This window comes from Zootoca vivipara, chromosome 8 (assembly GCF_965207765.1).
Source record: "Zootoca vivipara chromosome 8, rZooViv2.hap1.1, whole genome shotgun sequence".
Taxonomy (NCBI): domain Eukaryota; kingdom Metazoa; phylum Chordata; class Lepidosauria; order Squamata; family Lacertidae; genus Zootoca; species Zootoca vivipara.
The window spans coordinates 82,280,229-82,301,939 of NC_142591.1; the positions used below are offsets into that span (position 1 = coordinate 82,280,229).

Consider the following 21,711-nt stretch of genomic DNA (forward strand, 5'->3'; position numbering starts at 1 on the left):
AAACGCTAGGGATGTCTTTTTCAAAACTGCAATATTAATTCACTGCACAGAATTGGTACCCCTAGCACCATAGACAGGCGTACCAATACGCAAGGGGAATGATTGCTGCGTTTATAAATATTTGAGCCACTGCTTTATATGAAGAGGTAAAGTGTTACAGTGCTAAAGCCAGTCAACATTCTGTCAATGGGCATGAGATTTTTGTTTCGTCCTTTTCTTCCAACTTTCCCTTTGTTCTTCTTTTCCAGTAGTGTCTTTCCTTTCTTCTACTGCTTTATGCGCCAGAACCCAGGACCAAGAAAAATACAAATGTGAAGCGTTTGTTGCTTGCGAATCAGGATATGTGTGTTTGCAATAATTAACAATAAGGTATTGCTTGCAGACCATCTTGCTGTAATAGCCACTAGGGCAGAAAGGGGTTAGACTGATTTGCAGAACACCAGTCATTGGCTTCAGCTATTATGCACAAGAATGATCCTTCATGTGTATCAGTTTCCTAAACCTTTTTGTGTGTGCATGTTCTGCGCCCCGAAATGCATTTCAAAATATGCCGAAGCGTGCTGTCCGATTGGGAGCTGTGTTCTGATCCACAAGCAAGTTAGGGAGTGTCGGGCCAGTTTGGTTCCCTGAGATAGCTCAGTCAGTACAGCAGGAGACTTTTAATCTCAGGGTTGTGGGTTCAAGTCCCAAGTCAGGCAAAAAGATTCTTATATTGCAGGGGGTTGGGCTAGATGACCCACAGGATCCCTCCCAGCTCTACACTTCTATGATTCTGTGAAAAGTGGCCCAGACAAATTCCTTCTCCACCCCTAGCTTGTACACTTCCATGACACATGCCTTCCCCCCGTGTCATTTATATGTGGTGGATGCTCTGTGCTGTATTAGATGTGTTGCTGAAGGCTTGCAGATTACAATAGAATTAAGGGGCTGGGTGGGTTTAATGATTCCACCTAAAGAAATGGGCACAATTAATAAGGGCCTTTATTCATTATTGATTTTGATGATTTTGTTTTACCAATAGGGAGGTGAAAGATCATCTGAATTATGAGCACAGAGTATTTAATAGTGAAGAATTTATGAAAACGAGAGCAGTGTGTGACCAGCAGTTTTACAAAAAGGTAAATCTTCAGAACTGATTTGTATCATTTTTTCACTCAATATTATAAGTAGAGTTTTAAAGAATTCAGGTATTTTAGATGTGGCCTGTAGCTTTCCTTCACAAGTGTTCTTTTATGGGAAGTACATGAATTCAATGTTGTTGTTTTTAAAGCCATTTAGCTTCTAGCTGTTTATTCATTCCTTTGGTCTTACCTGTGCAGCTCGGTTGAAAGAAGGATTTCATCTTTTGGCATAAAAAGGTAAAGGAAAAGGGGGCCCCTGACCATCAGGTCCAATCGTGTCCGACTCCGGAGTTGCGGCGCTCATCTCGCTCTATAGGCCAAGGGAGCCGGCGTTTGTCCGCATGTGGCCAGCATGACAAAGCTGCTTCTGTAATGGGAGAACCTTGACTAAAATCACTGGAAAGGCCAGCTCCCTGATTCCTTCTTCTGCCCTGGAAGAGCCTGGACTATGGCATCTGTTGCCAAGGACCAGGAAACTGCCATGAATACCTCAGTGGTAGCTGGTGGACCCTGGACCTGGTAGGGTGAATTTGTGGGGCTCAGAACGCCCCACAAATTCACCCTAGGCAGCGTTAGTGGACTGTTAAAAGCTGCCACCCACAACTGATAATAGGCACTTCCTCAGCCTTCCAGACCTATGGAAAAAGATCATTTCCCTCACCCAGTATATTCACTTTTAGGCCAATTCCCAGATTATGAAATAATGTGGTGGGATATTACTTGGTCTAGGATCCGGGAGACCACGCAGCCATGAAGTTCACTGCAAGATCTTGGGCCAAACACTGGGTTTGGCCCTAAATATCTACCCCACAGGGTTGTTGTGAGGAGAATGTGGGGAAATGAAAGACCATAAATATAAAACAAGAGGGGAGATCTCCAGTCTTTCTGCCCCTGATTCTGAAGGGAGTCGGGGAGGCTAGGTTTGGAATAACACGAGAACAAAAACTCAAGCATGACTAAATCTGTATCAGTTAAATCTCTTTTAACATGACTAAATCTGTATCAGTTATTTGTTTAAACATGCCGTTCTAAGCTGTGAGATTGTCACATTTTGGTCTCAAGTGCATACGGACAAGTTGTGAAACTTACCCAATGCCAATAATTTTAACAAGGGTCCAAATTTGAGGGGCCTCTTTGGAGCTTGTGTCCGATCCAAATGCCCCCCCCCCGCCACCACCTTTCCCCCATCCCTCAACTCCATAGGTCCTGGTCATCCATTGAACATAAGCCACCAGGGTTGTTTTGGAAATGGATAACAAGAGTTTTCAGGGTGTCTCGTCAACATCCCTGAAGTGAAATTGTTCCCGTGACGAAATTCAGGCAACTGCAACCGTTGTGAAGCCAATATCCCATGTTGATACCATGCCACCTAGTGGATGAATGCTGCTAAAAAGGCACATAGAGAATAAACAGAATTAGAAAAGAAGGAATCACCCCCCTTTCAGTTTTTCAGCCGTTGCATCGAAAGAGGGCAACAGCTCTGCCTCTTTACAATCACGTGTCTGTGTTGCTTTTCCACAATTTTGGCCAGCGTGCCAGCTTCGCCTCTTCTTGGAGGAGGCAAATCTGGCTGTTGTCACGTCCTGGTTGAACTTTTGCAATTTGCTCTATGTGACCGCAATAGCGGCTTCTCCTCACATGAACCCACCCAGACCCTGTGATCATCATCTGAGGCCCTTCTTTGTGTGCCTCCTCTGTGAGAGGTCTGGAGGGTGGCAGCACGAGAACCGGGCCATTTCTGCACTGGCTTCCCACTTGTGGAATGCTCTCCCCAGGAAGGAGATTTGAAAGCTGCATATATATATATGTTAAACTATTTGTTTAAAATGTGGTCGTTCCCCCCCCTTGAGACGGAGGGCCATACTGCCTTGTTTGGCACCTCATCCCTCAGCAAGGTCCATACTTAGCGAGCTCTGACTAAATTTATCATTGAGCACCATTATGCAGTTCACTCTGTGGCCCTGATCCCTGAGTTTGAGCACATGAGTGCTCCCAGGGAGAAGATCCTGTTGTTGTTGTTGTTGTTGTTGTTGTTAAAAAGTTGCAGCGGCAGCTTGGAGAAGCAATGGGTGTGATTAAGAGCAAAAAGTAAAAAGGGGAAAAAAGAGCAAAAAGAAAAACGAACGCAGCATTTGGAAGTTTCTTTTCTTATTTCTTTTTATTTGTATTTTACAAACTAATAATCATAAATAAATAAGAACAAAAATGTGCACCCCACCACCCCACAATACCATTCCGTTGTAACTATCCAACCTCCCAAAATTCCAACACCTCCTGCGATGGTTTGACCCCATTCCGTTTTAACAGTACAAATTCTACAAACACCATATTCCCCATCTTACCTTAACGGCACATGTTAATTTATCATTAATAGCTATATCCCACACCTCTTTACACCATTCTTCCATTTTATATTCTGCTCGCCCCTTCCACTTCCTAGCTATAAAGATTTGCGCAGCTTGTCAATAAATTTGTGAGCGAGTCCTTCATAGCCTGTGAACCTACTACCCCATCATAAATTGATAATAATGCTACCTCTGGACTTTCGGTCAGAGCATTGGGAAGTTTCTTAGGTACGGTAAATGCTACTCCCCTTCCCCTCACAAAACCGTGTTTTGCCCTGAAAAACAAAACAGGTGAACTTCTGGTGTGAAGCACTAATTGTAAGTGTGCAGACATACAAGTCCAGCTTTAAGGGGACCCTTCGGGGACGTTTCATGTCAGTGAATAGCTAGCCCTTTAAATATGTCAAGATAATAATGTCGCTTTCCTGTTACGCTTTGCAGGTGCTGGAAACCTATATGTTTCACTTTTTCCTTAAAGCTCGCCTTAACAGAAGGATGGATGCCTTTGCTCGCCTAGAGCTGAGCACTGAAGCTGAGATAGACAGGTGAAGAAGCCTTTTCACTATTTATATAGCGGCTGCATGGCAAAAGACCCCTTTTCTACTCCGCTGAACACATGGCTTTTTTTCTTTATTTGGGGGGAAGTTTTGCTACAGAAGCATGATTTAAAATAATCTTTGAAATCCCTTGGCCCACTTCATCAAATAATAATACGGGTTGGTAACTGCCTTTGGGTTTGTGAAACGCAGCTGCCGCAAGGGCGGAAATTTTGCTGGATATATATATATAATGTTGTTATCTGTAGGTTAACTTCAGTACTCAGCCCAAGGAGGCCAACCATGGAAAAAGTAATTTCAAGAAGGTTTAATCCTCAGTACATGATGAGCAGGCGAATGGGATTGAGCTTGCCTAATCTGCAAGAGATCGCGCCAAAGGATGGCCCGACGAGGAATTCGTCTCTTCGGCGTTTAGACATGAAGCAAGGTGAGAAGAGAACTTAACTGGGCTGCTGTAGTTGTTTCTCTTCTTATTCCAGTGTAAATGAAAAAGATAAGATAAATGTCAAATACAGCCCCCCTCTCTTGAACTACATTCTGAAGACCAATCCATGGTTAGGGAAAGGTTGTCAGGTCTCAGAATCCAATTTCGTCCTACGGTACTGCAAAGTGCTGTGCCGTTACTTTCGCCAGTCTCCTTGCAATCCTTTTCAGGAGAGTAAACATAAGCAAGCCTTCCTAGAAGGGGCATTGAAACCAGAGTGGGACAGGCGCAACAATAGTCAATGGCCTATTGCTTCCTAATCTTACTTTCATTATCTTAATCTTATTTTTATTATTTGCACGTTGCCCATCTGAGTGGGTTGTCCCAGCCACTCGAGGTAGCACCCAACAAATATAAAAGCATAATAAAACATCGAACATTAAAAAAAAAAACCACTTCCCTATACAGGGCTGCCTTCAGATGCCTTCTAAAAGTTGTATAATTGTTTTTATTTAGTTGCATTTGTTTTAGTTGTATGCAATTGTTTGTTACCTTTTCTAGCTACGAGATCAACCTCTAAGTCAGTGACTACTTTCAAGATCCCAGAAATCCACTTTCCTCTTCTGAGCCAGTGTGTCTTTTCTTACTACCTTGATTTTTATACTCATCTCACCAGAGCTATAAATATTTCGTCTCCCGATAACTCTGCGCTTCTGGCAAGGTATTTCTACCTCCGGGGACTTATTGGTTTGATGCAAGGAAAGCTTCTGAATGCGCTTTTGGACTTCCAGAACCTTTATAAGACAGACATAAGGATATTTCCCACAGACCTTGTGAGGAAAGTGGTGGAAAACCTTCCTCCTTCTGAACGTTCCCAAGCGGATCAGAAGCCAGAGCTGAAGAGGCTGATAAGTCAAGTGATGGATAACCAAAGGGAAATAAGCAAAGTAGACGACCGTGTGAAAAAATTCCAGTTGCCGAAAACGCACATGCAGCTGGATGACTTTGTGAAGCGCGTTCAAGAATCTGGCATTGTCAAAGACACAGACACGATTCATCGGCTGTTTGATGCACTGACAGTAGGTAAGTGGGGGAAATATGCTCGAATGCAGTTGTTTTCATCAGAATTTTTCATGCCTACGTTTTTCCCTTCCTCGAAGATTGCTCTTTCTGTTGACATAAAACATGTTCATTCCCCGATACGTTTGTTGCTGCGAAGGAGATTCTGGCAAAGCTAACTACACCAGCAAGGTAAAGGGCCCCTGACCATCAGGTCCAGTCGTGTCCAACTCTGGGGTTGCGGTACTGTACCATAAACACGGGGAACGGGTGGCGCTGTGGTCTAAACCACTGAGCCTCTTGGGCTTGCCGATTTGAAGGTTGGCAGTTCGAATCCCCACGACGGGGTGAGCTCCCGTTGCTCTGTCCCAGCTCCTGCCAACCTAGCAGTTCGAAAGCACACCAGTGCAAGTAGATAAATGGGTACCGCTGCAGCAGGAAGGTAAACAGTGTTTCCATGCGCTCTGGTTTCCATCACGGTGTGCCATTGCGCCAGAAGCGGTTTAGACATACTGGCCACATGGCCCAGAAAAGCTATCTGCGGACAAACGCCACCTCCCTCGGCCTGAAAGCGAGATGAGCGCCGCAACCCCATAGTCGCCTTGGACTGGACTTAACCATCCAGGGGTCCTTTACCTTTACCCTTACCTGCTATAAACACAACACTCCTCACTAGACTAGAGCCTAGATCTCAAATCTCTTGCTTGATCATACGGATCCACGGTGATATGTAGGTTTTAACGTGAGCCAAGACTTCACAATTGGGGTGAGATTCTCCTCGTGATGTAGAAGCCCATTGCCTACCAAGTGATTGCATGCATCCTGCAACCAATAGCCACTAAGCAAATATTGATCTGCATCAACCTGTTCTTAGTTCTCCATTGCTAGCCTGTTACATAGTGTCTGAGATTATTATTGCAGTGCAGAGAACAACATTAGTAATAATCGCTGATCACTGGTTGGATTCATATTCAGTTGTAATTTTGCTTCCATAGAATTGGAAGAGTTGGAAGAGACCAGGAGAGTCATCTAGTCAAACCCCCTGCAATGCAGGGATCTTTTGCCCCATGTGGGGCTCGAACCCACAACCCTGAGATTCCCATGCTTTACTGACTGAGATATCTCACCTTCTCTTCGTATTTCGGTGTTCTTATTATTCCTTATAGGGATAATGACTTTTACAGTCATACCTCACGTTACGTCTGCTTCAGGTTGCGTGTTTTCATCTTGCGTCCCGCGGCAACCCGGAAATACCGGAATGGGTTACTTCCGGGTTTCGCTGCTCGTGCATGTGCAGAAGTGCCAAATCACGCTTTGCGCATGCGCAGAAGTGCCAAATCACGCTGTGCACCTGCGCAGACGCGGCACTTCGAGTTGCAGGCTTTTCACGTTGCGGACAGGCCTCCGGAACGGATCCCATCCTTAACATGAGGTACCACTGTACTGTGTTTGCCCTAGTCCTGCATCCGTAGCTTAATAATGGTAGGAATGAAACGAGGCCAGTCTTGTTGCAGAGGAAAGGTCTATGAGTGAAAAACATGGGATACCTTGGCTGATTTTGTTGCCTCTCTGCAGCACTATAATCCAAAATGAGATGCGTTTCAAAAATGGTACCTACCTGGTGCAGGCAGAATTGCCAGCGTCACGTGGTTCGGTTGATATCTCATTTTACACTTCTAATAACCTGTGCATGTTTGCTACTGAGAGTTGGCAGGCTTCCCTTGGCCATGTCTGGAATCTGTCTCTGTGTATATTGGCTTGCACGGCCTAGACTCAGTGGGAGACTGCGGCGATGAAACCGGCAGCAATTGCGGAGTTACTTGAACCATACTTAAAATGGTGACTTGATAATAAGTTGCTGAGGTCTTTTTTCAGGAGGCAGTTCTGCAGTCACAGATGGTACGTATAGTAGCAGCTGATGTTGGTTTTATCCGTGCGACATCGTGGCAGGTTTAGCAATTGTTTTGTGGATGAGGTATAGCCATCACACTGCTGTTGCTTCTCCATGTCTTGCTGCTGTTCCGTTTCTCCAGTTTCTTCTGCGACTGGGTTGTCTTCTTCATCTCACCTGCCCCATCTCCTCTTGTAAAGCCTAGTCCTTATGAAGCCACTTCTTCCATTCAGAAAAAAAAGAGGATAGATACTTGAATTCGAGATGTTAGGGGCCGTAATGGCAGAGGCAGAGGGCCAGGAAGGAAACCGAAAGCTTACTGTTTTTATTTATATTTTATTGCGAATTTTCAGTGGAGAAATAAACTGGAGGAAGGAAGGAAAGAAAGACAAAACAAAACAAAAACAGAAAAGTGCTTCAAACTGTGACAAAATACAATGTACGGGTATATAAATAGTATGATTATTCCAATGAATATACAATTATTAACAAGTCATTATAATTTTCATCAATGCATTCCAAATATCAGTACTGTATATTTATCCATACACAATCTTTGTCTAAAAGCAATCCGTTCATATGTTAAGTTATCATATCTTGTATCCATTGATCAAAGGGAATACACACTCTATTCTTTTTCCAGTGAACCAATATCAGTCTGTTGGCTGAAGTAAAGGTGCGAAGACTCTATCTAAGTTGACCCACTGTCAAACCCCATATTGTTGGCATGTGGTTTAGGATAATATTATCACCTGACAGGTTTAATCCCCCCCAGTAGTATTTATGCATCCTAATACTTTCCTTCAAAAATTTGTAAGCATTGGACATTGTAAACATATGTTTCAAAGAATCATTTCCCCTAATACATCTCCATGTTGTCATAGATAATCGCTTTCTATATGAACGAAACGGAGTCCACTAAATTCTAAATGTTATAAGACGTGGCTTATAATCTCAAAACACATTTGCCACAGAAGCTAAAACCTTGTCCCACTGCTTGGGTAAAAGATGAACTACCGTAGTTTGGCTTCCTGTGTTGTGTCGAACCAGGTTAAGCATGACTTTTCTCAGGGTGTCTCGGGTTGTGTAGAAATGTTAACAGGAAATAATTGTTCCTTTCGTTTAAGGACATCAGAAACAAATAGACCCGGAAACATTTAAGGACTTTTATACCTACTGGAAGGAAACGGAAGCAGAGGCGCAAGAAGTAAACCTGCCCCCCAGTGTGATAGAACGCTTAGACAAAAACGAATGTGTCTACAAGTTGTCGTCCTCTGTTAAAACGAACAAAGGAGTTGGAAAAATAGCCATGACTCAGAAGCGCCTGTTCCTTCTGACTGAAGGAGTTCGGCCTGGCTATCAAGAGATTGCAACTTTCAGGGACATAGAGGTGAGTGTGACATAGACTCAGCAGCTGAATTCCCTAATTTTGAAGATATTTATTATATGACTGCAGATTTGGGGTTACCTTATATCCCAGTTGGTGGCCTTTATAGAGGCCTTTTATATATTTATGTGCTTTAGGGCTGATGGTGGTATGCACAAGAAATAGTTGAGGCAACCCTGTATCTAAAACCGCCATTAACATCTTGTGTAAGTGTTTGGCTTTTAACATCAGTTTTACCATACCAAATTTTAATTTTGGGGGTCAGTTGTGTCTGTTTGGCAACCTGTTTAGCACTGGAAATTCTTGCCATCTCTTACTGGAACTCTCTCTCCCCCCCGGCATTTTAATAATACGCATACAATACAATCCTGTTGTCTTTGTCCATGGAGTTGGCCACCTCATGAGAAGAGAAGAATCCTTGGAAAAGACCCTGATGTTGGGAAAGATGGAGGGCACTAGGAGAAGGGGACGACAGAGGACGAGATGGTTGGAAAGTGTTCTTGAAGCTACGGACATGAGTTTGACCAAACTGCGGGAGGCAGTGGAAGACAGGAGTGCCTGGCGTGCTATGGTCCATGGGGTCACGAAGAGTCGGACACAACTAAATGACTAAACAACAACAACAACACAATACAATCCAGGGGGCTCTGTTGCATCTGCTGCAGGTTTGGAGAACCTTTGGCCATCTGGGTGTTGCTGAACTTCAGTTCCCATCAGCCCCAGCAAGCATAGCCAATGGCCAGGCCAGGCATGATGGAATTTGTAGTTCAGCAACATCTGGAAGGCTGGTGGTTTCTCCACACCTGCGCTACTGTGACCATTGTTTGAAGCAAGCCTCTGGAAAGAGCTTAGAATCCGAGGTACTGAAAAAGTTACAGGGAAGGGTTTTGGAGGAGACGGCTATGTAGCTGTACTTTGCCTCACTTAAAACTGAAGTTCTAGTTTTTTCTGTCTTCTCCCAAACCTAGGAAGTGAAGAGTACGACAGTTGCTTTCCTGCTTCTCCGGATTCCCACCCTAAAGATAAAAGCCATGTCCAAAAAGGAGGTTTTCGAAGCAAATCTTAAATCTGAATGTGATCTGTGGCACTTGATGGTGAAAGAGATGTGGGCTGGGAAGAAAATGGCAGATGATCACAAGGTCTGGCACTTTGAATTGGCGGCTGAAATATGTTTTGTATTGTCAAAAGAAAAGTTTTGCATGCTTTTACTATCTTGTTGACTTTTCAAATTCCCATGTTTTGCTCGCCTTCAGTTGTAAGAGAAGATTAATAGAGAAGTGAAGTGACCAATTTTGCCAGGACTGCAGCTGTCGTTACAAAAAACACAATACTGTTGGTTAATGTGCCTGACATCTTCTGTATCCATATTTTAAACAACCGTTTTATTGTATGGCTTCCTTGGTGCACATTTGAACCTGATTCTGGATGGATTGGTGCAATCCGTTTTTACTGTTAATGGGATGGTAGTTAAAGGGCCCTGAAGGAAAGTATTTCCTCCCCTAAAGTGGGGACTTAATAAGTAAATAAACAAAGGCTTCATATTGTTAGATATAATTTGGTAATGTGATTCTATAGAATATTGCGCACATGCAAAGCACATGCAAATATTGCACACAAATACAGGATGGGAGACACCTGGCTTGAGAGCAGTACATGTGAAAAGGATCTAGGAGTCTTGGTAGACCACAAACTTGACATGAGTCAGCAGTGTGATGCAGCAGCTAAAAAAGCCAATGCAATTCTGGGCTGCATCAATAGGAGTATAGCATCTAGATCAAGGGAAGTAATAGTACCACTGTATTCTGCTCTGGTCAGACCTCACCTGGAGTACTGTGTCCAGTTCTGGGCACCACAGTTCAAGAAGGATACTGATAAGCTGGAACGTGTCCAGAAGAGGGCAACCAAAATGGTCAAAGGCCTGGAAATGATGCCTTATGAGGAACGGCTTAGGGAGCTGGGTATGTTTAGCCTGGAGAAGAGAAGGTTAAGGGGTGATATGATAGCCATGTTCAAATATATAAAAGGATGTCATATAGAGGAGGGAGAAAGGTTGTTTTCTGCTGCTCCAGAGAAGCGGACACGGAGCAACGGATTCAAACTACAAGAAAGAAAATTCCACCTAAACATTAGGAAGAACTTCCTGACAGTAAGAGCTGTTCGGCAGTGGAATTTGCTACCAAGGAGTGTGGTGGAGTCTCCTTCTTTGGAGGTCTTTAAGCAGAGGCTTGACAGCCATCTGTCAGGAATGCTTTGATGGTGTTTCCTGCTTGGCAGGGGGTTGGACTGGATGGCCCTTGTGGTCTCTTCCAACTCTATGATTCTATGATTCTATGATTCTATGAAAGCCAAAAGGGATGATCGTGGACATACACACTGGGAGATAAGCATGGGCTTTTTTTTTTTTTTTAAAGGAACAGAAGGCAAAAAGCAAATAGTAGTTTTATTATTTATTGAATTTATATACTGCCCTATACCCAGAGGTCTCAGGGCGGTTCACAGAACATAATGGATTCTTTTCATTTTGTCCCCCAGGACCCTCAATATATTCAACAAGCACTTACGAACGTTCTTCTGATGGATGCAGTTGTGGGTGTGTTGCAGTCCTCTAAGATCATTTATGCTGCTTCCAAACTATCTTACTTTGACAAGATGAAGAATGAAGGTGAGCTGGTTTGTGGCTTAAATGCTCCTGCTAGAACCGTTGTTATATATCTAAGAGCGTCGTCCAGAACTCTGTTGGGCTAAGGCATCCCCAATCATGCATCAAGCCCAGGAATGCCTAGGAGCCAGAGGACAGTGTGTCAGAGTTTGACTACACCCAAAGGCTCTTCTCAAGGCCCAGGGCTAATAGTAGGAGGAGCAGAATCCCAGGACCTGTTGTGTGACTATTCTGACTGTTTTCATTCCATGACTGGCCTTTATTTCTTCAGGCATTTGCATGTGTTTTTCTTCCGGGGCCTGATATAAACTTTGAAAAAACAACAACATGTATTTGTCTGCTCTTCTTCAGTCCCCATGATGGTCCCCAAAACAACGAGAGAAACGCTCAAGCACAAGATTAATCCATCAGCTGGGGAAACTTTCCCACAAGCAGTAGAAGTCTTACTTTACACACCAGGTATGGAATACTGTATTCCTGGAAGGGGTGTGTGTCAAGGAACAACTGGAGCTGGTTGCACTCAGTGACACTACGGCACCCCAGTGTGTCGGGACGGGGTATGCTGGCTTCTCAACAACTGTAGAAGTTGGGGTAGATAACAGAAAGAGGCCTCTTGGTGAGATTACATGGCTGAGGAGAGGAGGCAATAAGAACTCTGGTATCCTCATTCCAAGGCCAAATATCTATCTCACTAAAAAGGGACACGGGTGGCACTGTGGTCTAAACTACTGAGCCTTGGGCTTGCTGATCGGAAGGTTGGCGGTTCGAATCCCCACGACGGAGTGAGCTCCCGCTGCTCTGTCCCAGCTCCTTGCAACCTAGCAATTTGAAAGCATGCCAGTGCAGGTAGATATATAGGTACTGCTGCGGCAGGAAGGTAAATGACATTTCTGTGTGCTTTGGCACTGATCACACTGTTCTGTTTTGCCAGAAGCAGTTTAGTCCTGCTGGCCACATGACCCGGAAAGCTGTCTGTGGACAAACGCCGGCTCCTTCGGCCTGAAAGCAAGATGAGTGCCGCAAGCCCATAGTCGCCTTTGACTGGACTTAACCGTCCAGGGGTCCTTTACCTTTATTTATCTCACTATTCTGGATTTCCCATAATTGGGTCTCCAGTTGTTTTGGACTACAATTCCCATCATCCCTCACCACTGGTCCCCCTAGCTAAGGATGATGGGATTTGTAGTCCAAAGAAGAAAAAGCTGAAGACACAAGTTTGGAAAACCCTGGGCTAAATGACACATGACAGAGTAGTTCAGGAGTGAACACCCTACTGCGGTTCTCAGAGGCTGTGGCAGAAAAGGATGACAAACATGTCAGGAAGATTCAAGGACAATCAAAGGAACATATAAGCATTTCAGTGTACTATAGCATAGTATCAAAATAATTTATTTTGGCTATGGAACCAGAAAAAAGCATTTCTTCTCTTCTCCCAGTGCAGAAAGTGCTGGTGCTTTAAGCTGAAGAGTGGTTCTTATAACCACCACCTGTGTTGGAAAGGTCTTCCAGTAAATCTGATGCATTGAAACCTGCATCCTCCATTCTTGGCTCTGTTAAGCTTCGTAAAATACAGGGACCGTCTTGAACAAAAACACTTCTTAGTGAAAAAGGTAACAGCTGAGGGAGACGTTAATAGCCACCAGAAACAAAGCTGCTCTTTACAGTGTTCCTCAGTAATCCAATTTGTAAGATGGCATAGCCAGATTTATACTCTTAGATAGTACGTTGCTCAATAATGTATTTGTTCAAACATATTTTATATCAAGCGTGTCACTATTTTCTCCTTCAAATGCTTAGGGCAACTTGATCCAGCAGAAAAGCATGGGGATGCCCACCCAAAATTATGGTGTGCCTTAAATGAGGGGAAGGTGGTCGTGTTCGATGCATCGACGTGGTCCATACAGCACTATCTTAAAGTAGGAAACTCTAAACTGGTAAGCAACGCTGTGCAAATACTGCATAATTTTTAATTTGCTTGCAAAAAGTATTGAAATGCGCATGGGCGTTTTGACTTTTTAAGCTTTTCTGAGTCTTCCATCCTTTTAGTTTTTGTTTTGGTAGATGTGAGTTGTGCTGGTTCCCCCCCCCCCCGCCCCCTCTGTTTCATTGTTATTTATGTGACAATATATTCTGTCCAGATATACTGTATCAGGAAATCCAGGGAAAGGTGCAGAAGGAAAACCACCCGTGTTTTTTTTCTTGGGAGGTAAATAGTGGCTAGCTCAGGGGTCAGCAAACCTTTTCAGCAGGGGGCTGGTCCAGTGCCCCTCAGACCTTGTGGGGGGCCGGACTATATTTTTTTTGGGGGGGGGGAATGAACGAATTCCTATGCCCCACATATAACCCAAAGATGCATTTTAAATAAAAGGACACATTCTACTCATGTAAAAAAAATGCTGATTTCCGGGCCGTCCGCGGGCCGGATTTAGAAGGTGATTGGGCCGCATCTGGCCCCCGGGCCTTAGTTTGGTGACCCCTGGGCTAGCTGCTAGTGGAATTGACACACACTGTTTGGAATTCTTCGAGTCTTCACTGAGCGATGGGGGCAAAGAGACTCTGCCAGGAGGACCTGAGAGGCTCAGGTTTCTATGCAGCATATGTCAGAAAGGGGCACAGGTGTTTCCTTAAGTTCCGTAGAGACAGATGCTTCTCCTCCCTCAGTGTTTGGGACAGGGAACTGCCCATCCAAGAGGCTCAAGGTTACACACAGCTGCTTGTGCAGCACACAGTTAACTGGAATTTCACCTCTGGAAAACATTTGTGTGTCTTTCAGAATCATCAAAGCTTTTCAAGGTTGTTACGTTTTGGTGCGATATTGAGAGCTTCCATGTTGCAATGGTATAGTCTTCCTGAGTATTTCTTCTTCTTACAAATGCAGAATTGTATGGTAATGGCGGAACAAAGCCAAGTCTGGATCGGTTCCCAGGACTCCATTATCTATTTGATCAACACCCACAGCATGTCTTGCAATAAGCAGCTGAACGACCATCGCTCTGAAGTTGTGGACATCATTGTGGAAAACGGAGACGGCATCTCCAGGTCAGCTGAATATATAGCATGGCAGGTTCTCTTGTTCAAAGACCAACTAGGATTGTATCCTGAGTGCAGGGGATATGTGCTGCCAAAAACCAGGCTGTGAACCTCCTGATAGCCAGCTGCTTGAGGAATTCCTGAGCCCCTGTTTCTTAGGACCTCTTCCTTTCAGCCCACCTCTAGGTGAAAAATGGAGAGCAGCTTTGAATTTATTTCCCCCAGAACCTAGAGGACACAGAACTTAACAAAGCTTAGTGGAAACTAAGGGGGTAGCTTTAACAACAGTGCAATCTTAGCACGTGGGGAAATTTTTAGTGAGAAGTTCATTTTTTAAACCCACTGAAGCCAAATGTCCAAGTATGAGGAATTTCACGGGGAAGGAAAAGGAAGCGCAGCAAAACGGTTTTGGCGAGAGAAGCTGGATGATGCACCAGTTTGTAAAACATTTCTGTTCTCATGTGCATGTCTGGGTGTCAGGGAGCCACCAGGGGTAAGCGGAGAGTCGACGAGTGCTCAGCTTCCTCTGGAAGGTGGGACCGAGGCTCAGGAGGAGGTGCTGACCCTTAGGGATGTTGGGGAGGTGAGGTTGCCAGAGAGAGGGCTGCAGGGGGCGGACCAAAGCACTCAAGAGGGGGAGACTCCACAAGGGGCAGAGCCGGTCCCTCAGCTAAGCAGCTCTAGCGGAGAGAGTGCTCCTCCAGCTCCCTCAGCCCAGCAGAGGAGGGGCGACAAGAGGAGGGACCAAAGGAGGGGGTTCAAGGTGCCTAGGGGGTTGTGCTGGAGGCGTTCACGAAGGGAGGTGCTTCCAGATTCTGGATCGGATTAGGTCAGACATGCTTTTTGATGCTCTGTCTTGTGCATATGTATATAATAAAACCCTGTAAAACCAAGCACTGGGTTTGGAGCCGCTTAATTTTCTGCTGCTCCAGAGAAGCGGACACGGAGCAACGGATTCAAACTTCAAGAAAGAAGATTCCACCTAAACATTAGGAAGAACTTCCTGACAGTAAGAACTGTTCGGCAGTGGAATTTGCTACCAAGGAGTGTGGTGGAGTCTCCTTCTTTGGAGGTCTTTAAGCAGGGGCTTGACAGGCACATGTCAAGAATGCTTTGATGGTGTTTCCTGCTCGGCAGGGGGTTGGACTGGATGGCCCTTGTGGTCTCTTCCAACTCTATGATTCTATGATTCTATACTCGTGAGGAAGCTACACATACTCGTTACACTGGGTACCCACTTGAAATATTTTGTGGGTATATGCCAGGTTCTGCCCCACGTCTCACTAGCCCCTGGGCATAGGCAAAGCGACTGGAGCACCTTCAGCATTCCCCTGTAGCCTGGACTCACAACTGCGATTGTGAGCACCAATTCAGCAGTAGCGCAATAATGCGGAAAGCTTGTTGGAGGTTAGAAGCATACCTTAGTTTGTTTACAAAAGCTAAACTACATACTATACAACAGGCTCGCTTGCACGAGTGTTACAGCTCTCATGCAGCCATCTTATCAGTACAAGATGAAACAGAAAAAGCCCACACAGTCAGAGATGGAAGAAGAGAAGAGCAGTTTCCTCCCCCTCCTTTCTCTAAAAATCAGATCACCAGATTCTCACAATGCGAGGGGAGAAACTATCAACAATCTATCAATTTTAAACGAAAAACAGGAACTGGGAACCTGTAGTCCTCTAGTCCTCCTGCACTACAAAATCCCTGAGTCCTGGTCATGCTGGTTATGGCTTATTGGGGTGAAGTCCGATAATTTCTGGAGGTCCAAAGGTTCCCTTGCCCCGAGGTAGAGGGTGGCTCTCTCCTGTCACCTGCAGAACTTTCTAATCCATGAGATGTGTCAAAATAACAAGAAAACTCCTTGCAAAAAGATGAGCTTAGAAACTAGAAAATGTAATTCATCTTCCAGTTACATTTTCACCTTTTGTCCAGGTGGATGTTGGAGAGGTATGACCGCATTTGAAATAAGAGCAGTCCAGTTTGGATGACACCAGGTTTGAGCTGAGGTATTAGTTCCAAAAGCTGGTTCCTCAGTAGTGTGTGTGTGTGTCTCTCAATATCTAATTCATGAGATCGGATATAGTAGGCTATTTTACAGATATAAACAGCAGCGCAGCCCTAATGCAGGAGAAATGTTATTGGACAAATTTTAGTTAACTCCCTCTGCGGTGACTACTCATTTGTCTGGAAAGTATGAGCTAAGAGATTGCAGTGAAAGGAGGCTAGAATCTATATACTACAAAACTTGGAATACAATTTTTTAGCTGAAAAGCAGGAGGGGTAAAGGTAACGTTTGAAGACTGAAATATATATATATATATATATATATATATATATATATATATATATACACACACACACACACACACACACACACACACACACACACACTGACTTCTCGGGCAGACAGGGACTCGTGAATTGAATTACATGTTGTGGCTTCACCCACAGTATTAATTTCTATGTCAACTTTTTTTTTTAAATTGTAACACAATGTCCTAACATCACATTATTTTCCTTGTGCATGGGCAGTGAGGCCTATTCTTGCAGCGTGGACGGAACAGTGATTATGTGGAACATCAGCACCTTGAAAGTGAACCGCAGATTCCAGCTGCCCTGCGAAACTCTGACTGCTATCCAATTCCACAGTAACAGGCTTTGGTGCTGTAAGTTTCCTGTGTCTTCTTCTACCTCAGGGGTCCCCAGACTTTCTGCGCGGCGGGCCGGTGCCCGCCGCGCCGACCGCGCGGTGGGCCAGAGGGCAGAGGAGTGCGCGCGCAGCGGGCCGGAGGGCGGGGGAGTGCGCGCCCGTGCGCATGCGCACACGCACACGGGCGGGAAAAAAATCGCCAAAAAACGCTTGTGCGCATGCGTATGGGCCTCCCCCGACCCGGCAGTGCACCAGAAATGACCTCTTCCGGGTCGGGAGAGGCCCATACGCATGCGCACAAAGGATTTTCGGCGATTTTTTGCCGATTTTTTAGATCGTCGCTGCGCCGCGCGCCGTGAGAGCGGGCGGCGGCAGCGGGCGGCGGGAGTCGTCGCGGGCCGGATTGGAAGGCCGATTGGGCCGCATCCGGCCCGGGGGCCGTAGTTTGGGGACCCCTGTTCTACCTGAAAAGAATTTCATTTAAAAGGGAGAGGTTGGGGAAAAACATATCTGGCTTTGATTCATAAGAAACCGGCCACCTTTAGCCTCCCCCTGCTCTTTCTTAGAGACCTTCAGCCAAATGCTTATAATAACTCTAGCGGACTACAGCTGAAACCGTGGGACTGATTAATTTAAATTTCATTTCTGGGAAGACTCTTTCCTTGCTGCAAATGTAAGCCTGTTGTTTCAGTACTTTGCAAGAAGCACTTCTCTGCATTGGAAAGAGAGCTCACCTGGTGCTCACGAAACCTGACAAACTCCTGTCAGAAACAGGAGTTTTCCTAACATGATTGGTATCTCCCTTCAATGCTTAATAGAAAGAAAGCAGCACCAGAAAATATGGAGCCCCAAAATGGTGCAGTGGACCAGATTAGGGTCCCCAACATGTTCTCTTTTCTTCCCTGTGAACCATTTATATCCTTTTGCTAAACTATTCCATAGTTAAAAATATTAGTGTTAAGCTTAGAAAAAATACAAGGTGTGACCGGAAAGTTTGGTGAATGGTCACAGAAATCGGACAGAAATCTGATACAATGCGCTGTTGACAAGGTTCGTAGACTGTTGGAAACTTCTAGAGAAGTCCTCTTTTCGTACTGCTTTTAGTTCCCTCATCACAGCAGCTTGAATGTGTGAAATGTTGGAAAATGTGTGCTCTTTCAGTGCAGATTTCAGTTTTGGAAAAATAAAGAAATTTGGTGGCGCCAGATCAGGAGAATATGGAGGTGGGACAACTCAGTAACCTCAGGAATGATTTCACGTGGAATATGAAATCCTTTTGCCATTGTTCGGACAGACAAACGCTGATCCCACATCAATAACTCCCAAACTCGTCGACATTTGCTGCTGTTCTGCTTGTCGACAGTCCGCCAGACCAAGGGTCATCTCCAATGGTTTGCCACCCTTCACGGAAACGCTTAAACCACTCATGCGCTGTCTTTCAAGTTACAGCTTCATCTCCGTACACAGTTGTAAGCATATTGTGGGTTTCCGATGCCGATTTACCCAGTTTGAAACAGAATCTTGACTCTCTGCTTCATTTTCAATCACAACACACTGCACTATTAACAGCTACTGAACAGCCCCAAGACGGACAGGTCATGGGGAGAGTTTAGACTAAATGTGACCTACCTGGAGAAGGAACTGGCAAACCACTCCAGTATTTTGCCAAGAAAATTCCATGGACATAAAAAAGGAGAAGCTTTGAGAAGAAAGTGAGAGTTTCCACGGCATGCTCTGGTTCATGGGGTCACGAAGAGTCGAACACGACTAAGACGACTAAACAACAACAAAACAGCTGCCACATGAACGTAGGCCGTCAATAAATGCCAAGACACCTGCACATATGTTAGCCGAGATACAGATGGATGCTTCCCATGTCTCTCTGTGAATCTGGCAGTTCATATTATCACATACAGGGGTGATTCACCCTACTTTTCGGTCACACCTTATATTTACTTATTTTGTGTAAAGGATTCATGCACCCCCATCTTCATTTCTGCTTCGATGAGACAATATTATCTTTGTTACTAAGTGCTTTGTGAATGTTTGTTTTAAGGTATAGGGAGCTGTATTCTTGTCGTCTCAACAAATGGTGTTATTCGGCAAAAGGTAGAAATGGAAGACAACACGAGAGCTATGCCCTTCCTCTGTTTCCAGTTGTTCCCTGAGGTTTGTAACAGTAGATTGCGGCAGTCGATTTATTACTACCACCTTAACCTAAACGCGCTAAGCAATCCTTTGCATTAATACGAGTATTCTCCTGCCTTTCTCTTCGCTTTTGCCTTAGAGTGACCAAGTGTTGGCATCATGTTCAGCGAGCACTGAATTGTATTTCTGGAACATGACTGATCTCTCGACGCCCTCTCAAAAGATCAGCCTGCAAGACTGCTCAGAGATCACATGTATGATGAAAGTTAAAAACCAGGTAAATCGGATGCAAAGGAACTCTGCTTGCCTCTGGTGGCTTATTCAGAGATCTCAGCTATGATACAGAAGTCCGCCTAGGTTTATGCAAAGGCTTCTTGCTAACTCCATAGAATTGTGCTTAGGGTTTCACTCCCCCCTCTGCCATAATTACAAGCCGCTTTTGAAGCTCCCTTCAGATTTGCCACATCACAAATCTAAAGTTCTGTTTAAGGCTCATGGATTTGGTTTGAGGGTTCTTTAGCTACCGTGTTTCTCACATTTTAAGACACCGTCTTATAACTTTTTCCCCTCAAAAAAACACTGGGTGGCTTATTTTCAGGGAATGTCTTGTTTTTATTACGTCAGGAGCAGTGCCCCTCTTGCTCCCTGGCTCCCTGCGGGGCAGGATTCTTGACTGAAAGAAAAGGACGGGCAACAGCCACCACCAAACTCCGTGAGAGGGAGTCTGAGGGAAGGGAGGTGTGTGCGTCCCTGGCCCAGCCCTCTCTCCCCGGCCCTGGGATGTTCGTGAGGGAGGGAGGGAGGGAGCTCCTCCGAAGGGCTGCTCTCTCTCTCTCTCTCCTCCCAGGTGGGGACTCACTTAATAGCAATCTGCTACACTGGAGCTTCTTAAATTTAAACCAGTACAGTATAATGGAATCTATCTGTGTGATGCAGTACGTATAGCAAATAAGGATCTCTACCAGCCAGCCCAAGACTTAAGAGCGAAAGTTCCAACAATGTAGCACTTTGTAGCACTGATAGCAAAGAGGCTACCGGCTGATAAGAGATACTGTAGAAAACAAGGCAGTTGAGCAGCAATTAAAATGGTAAATGGTAGCAATTGTAGCAATTGAGCCAGCAGGAAAGCGGGGTGAGATAATCTGCTGGTCCTAACTGCTTCTCTTACCCACAAAATGTTAACTTTTAGCAGCTCCTAAACAGGGAGAAGCCACCGGCAGCGATCCCGGTACCAGTAAAAATCCTTAAAGGGGCAGCTCTACAGACAAGCAATAGAAAGAAAAAGAATCCTCACTTTTTAAAAGGTTTTTAAAAGGGGGGAAGGTGGGGGGAAGCGAGAGGTGGGCTGTGTGTGTGTGTGTGTGTGTGTGTGTGAGAGAGAGAGAGAGAGAGAGAGAGAGAGACACGCAGGGGAGAGAGAGAGAAGGGGAAGGCAGCGTCTTCAATCGCCCCTCTTTTCTTCCTCCTGTTTCATCTCCTCCCCACCGCAAATGCCACTTTTCTCCTCTTCACTCACACAGCCTAGCTAAAAAAAAAAAAATCGAACGGGAGGGGAAATCACGAGTCTGCAGCAACCAGCAGCTATGGCTCTTCGGTGCATTTTTACAAGCTTTTAAAAGAAATACGTGTCTTTGGAGCGACAGCAAAATGGGGAGAGATTTTTAGGGGGGGGAGTTTGCTGGCGGGAGGGGGGAAGGGTCTATCACTATGTCTTATTTTCGGGTTATGGCTTATATCGCACAATTGCTTAGAAATCCTGCTATGTCTTATATTATGCCTACGTCTTAAAAAAGGAGAAACACGGTATAATCTTCTCATTGTTTAATGAACCAGCCACACTTGGAAAGTATTTTTTTGTATTTTTCCTTCAAGGACTCCGGAATGGCATTGCGTAGCTTTTTCATGACGCATCCAGAATTAGTGAAGGCGAAATGGTGTGCTCTGTCATTTATCACTTTGCTTGTATCTGACAGCCTGTGGAGAACCATAGTCTCCTCTTCCTATTTATAACTACCAACTATTTATAATTTACTTACTGTGGAGTGGGCAGTCTCAAATACCCTATTTTAATTTAAATAACAATTACCGTACTACTCCGTGTATAAGACTAGGTTCTTTTCTGTAAAAATTATGTTTAAAAGTTGGGGTAGTCTTAGACATGGATAGTGCATAGGGTGATTTGATTGGTTGCTGCCGCGGCTGACAATAGCTTTTGGGCATCTTACGGTTATTGCGTCAAAGGCCGGTGTTGATTGGCTGACGCTGTGGTAATAGGGCGGGTGATTGGCAGCTTCTGCCAGCGAGAGGACAGACAAGAGGTGGATTTTGTGATGCGTGTTGGTGAGCGATTTTTGGCACTCCCCCCAAAAAGCTCAACAACTCTGCCATCTCCCCCTCATTTTCTTAGAGTCCCCAAAAATAAGGGGTGTCTTATACA

The 21,711-nt window shown here is 44.9% G+C and overlaps 1 protein-coding gene across 2 annotated transcripts in view; it reads left to right on the forward strand.

Moving 5' to 3' along the window:
- The window catches only part of DENND3 (DENN domain containing 3), a 42,996-nt gene that overhangs the window by 19,393 nt on the left and 1,892 nt on the right, over positions 1–21,711 (forward strand). The window contains exons 11-23 of one of the 2 annotated variants that reach the window (XM_088676037.1): positions 1,022–1,118; positions 3,908–4,011; positions 4,272–4,450; positions 5,009–5,530; positions 8,525–8,787; positions 9,753–9,923; positions 11,317–11,446; positions 11,795–11,902; positions 13,241–13,377; positions 14,322–14,482; positions 17,009–17,142; positions 19,183–19,295; positions 19,414–19,551. In XM_088676037.1, the coding sequence (XP_088532163.1) occupies positions 1,022–1,118; positions 3,908–4,011; positions 4,272–4,450; positions 5,009–5,530; positions 8,525–8,787; positions 9,753–9,923; positions 11,317–11,446; positions 11,795–11,902; positions 13,241–13,377; positions 14,322–14,482; positions 17,009–17,142; positions 19,183–19,295; positions 19,414–19,551 (2,257 nt within the window). Of the gene's footprint in view, positions 1–1,021; positions 1,119–3,907; positions 4,012–4,271; positions 4,451–5,008; positions 5,531–8,524; positions 8,788–9,752; positions 9,924–11,316; positions 11,447–11,794; positions 11,903–13,240; positions 13,378–14,321; positions 14,483–17,008; positions 17,168–17,590; positions 17,722–19,182; positions 19,296–19,413; positions 19,552–21,711 lie in introns of those variants that run through there. The other variant, XM_088676038.1, reaches the window with a different exon arrangement.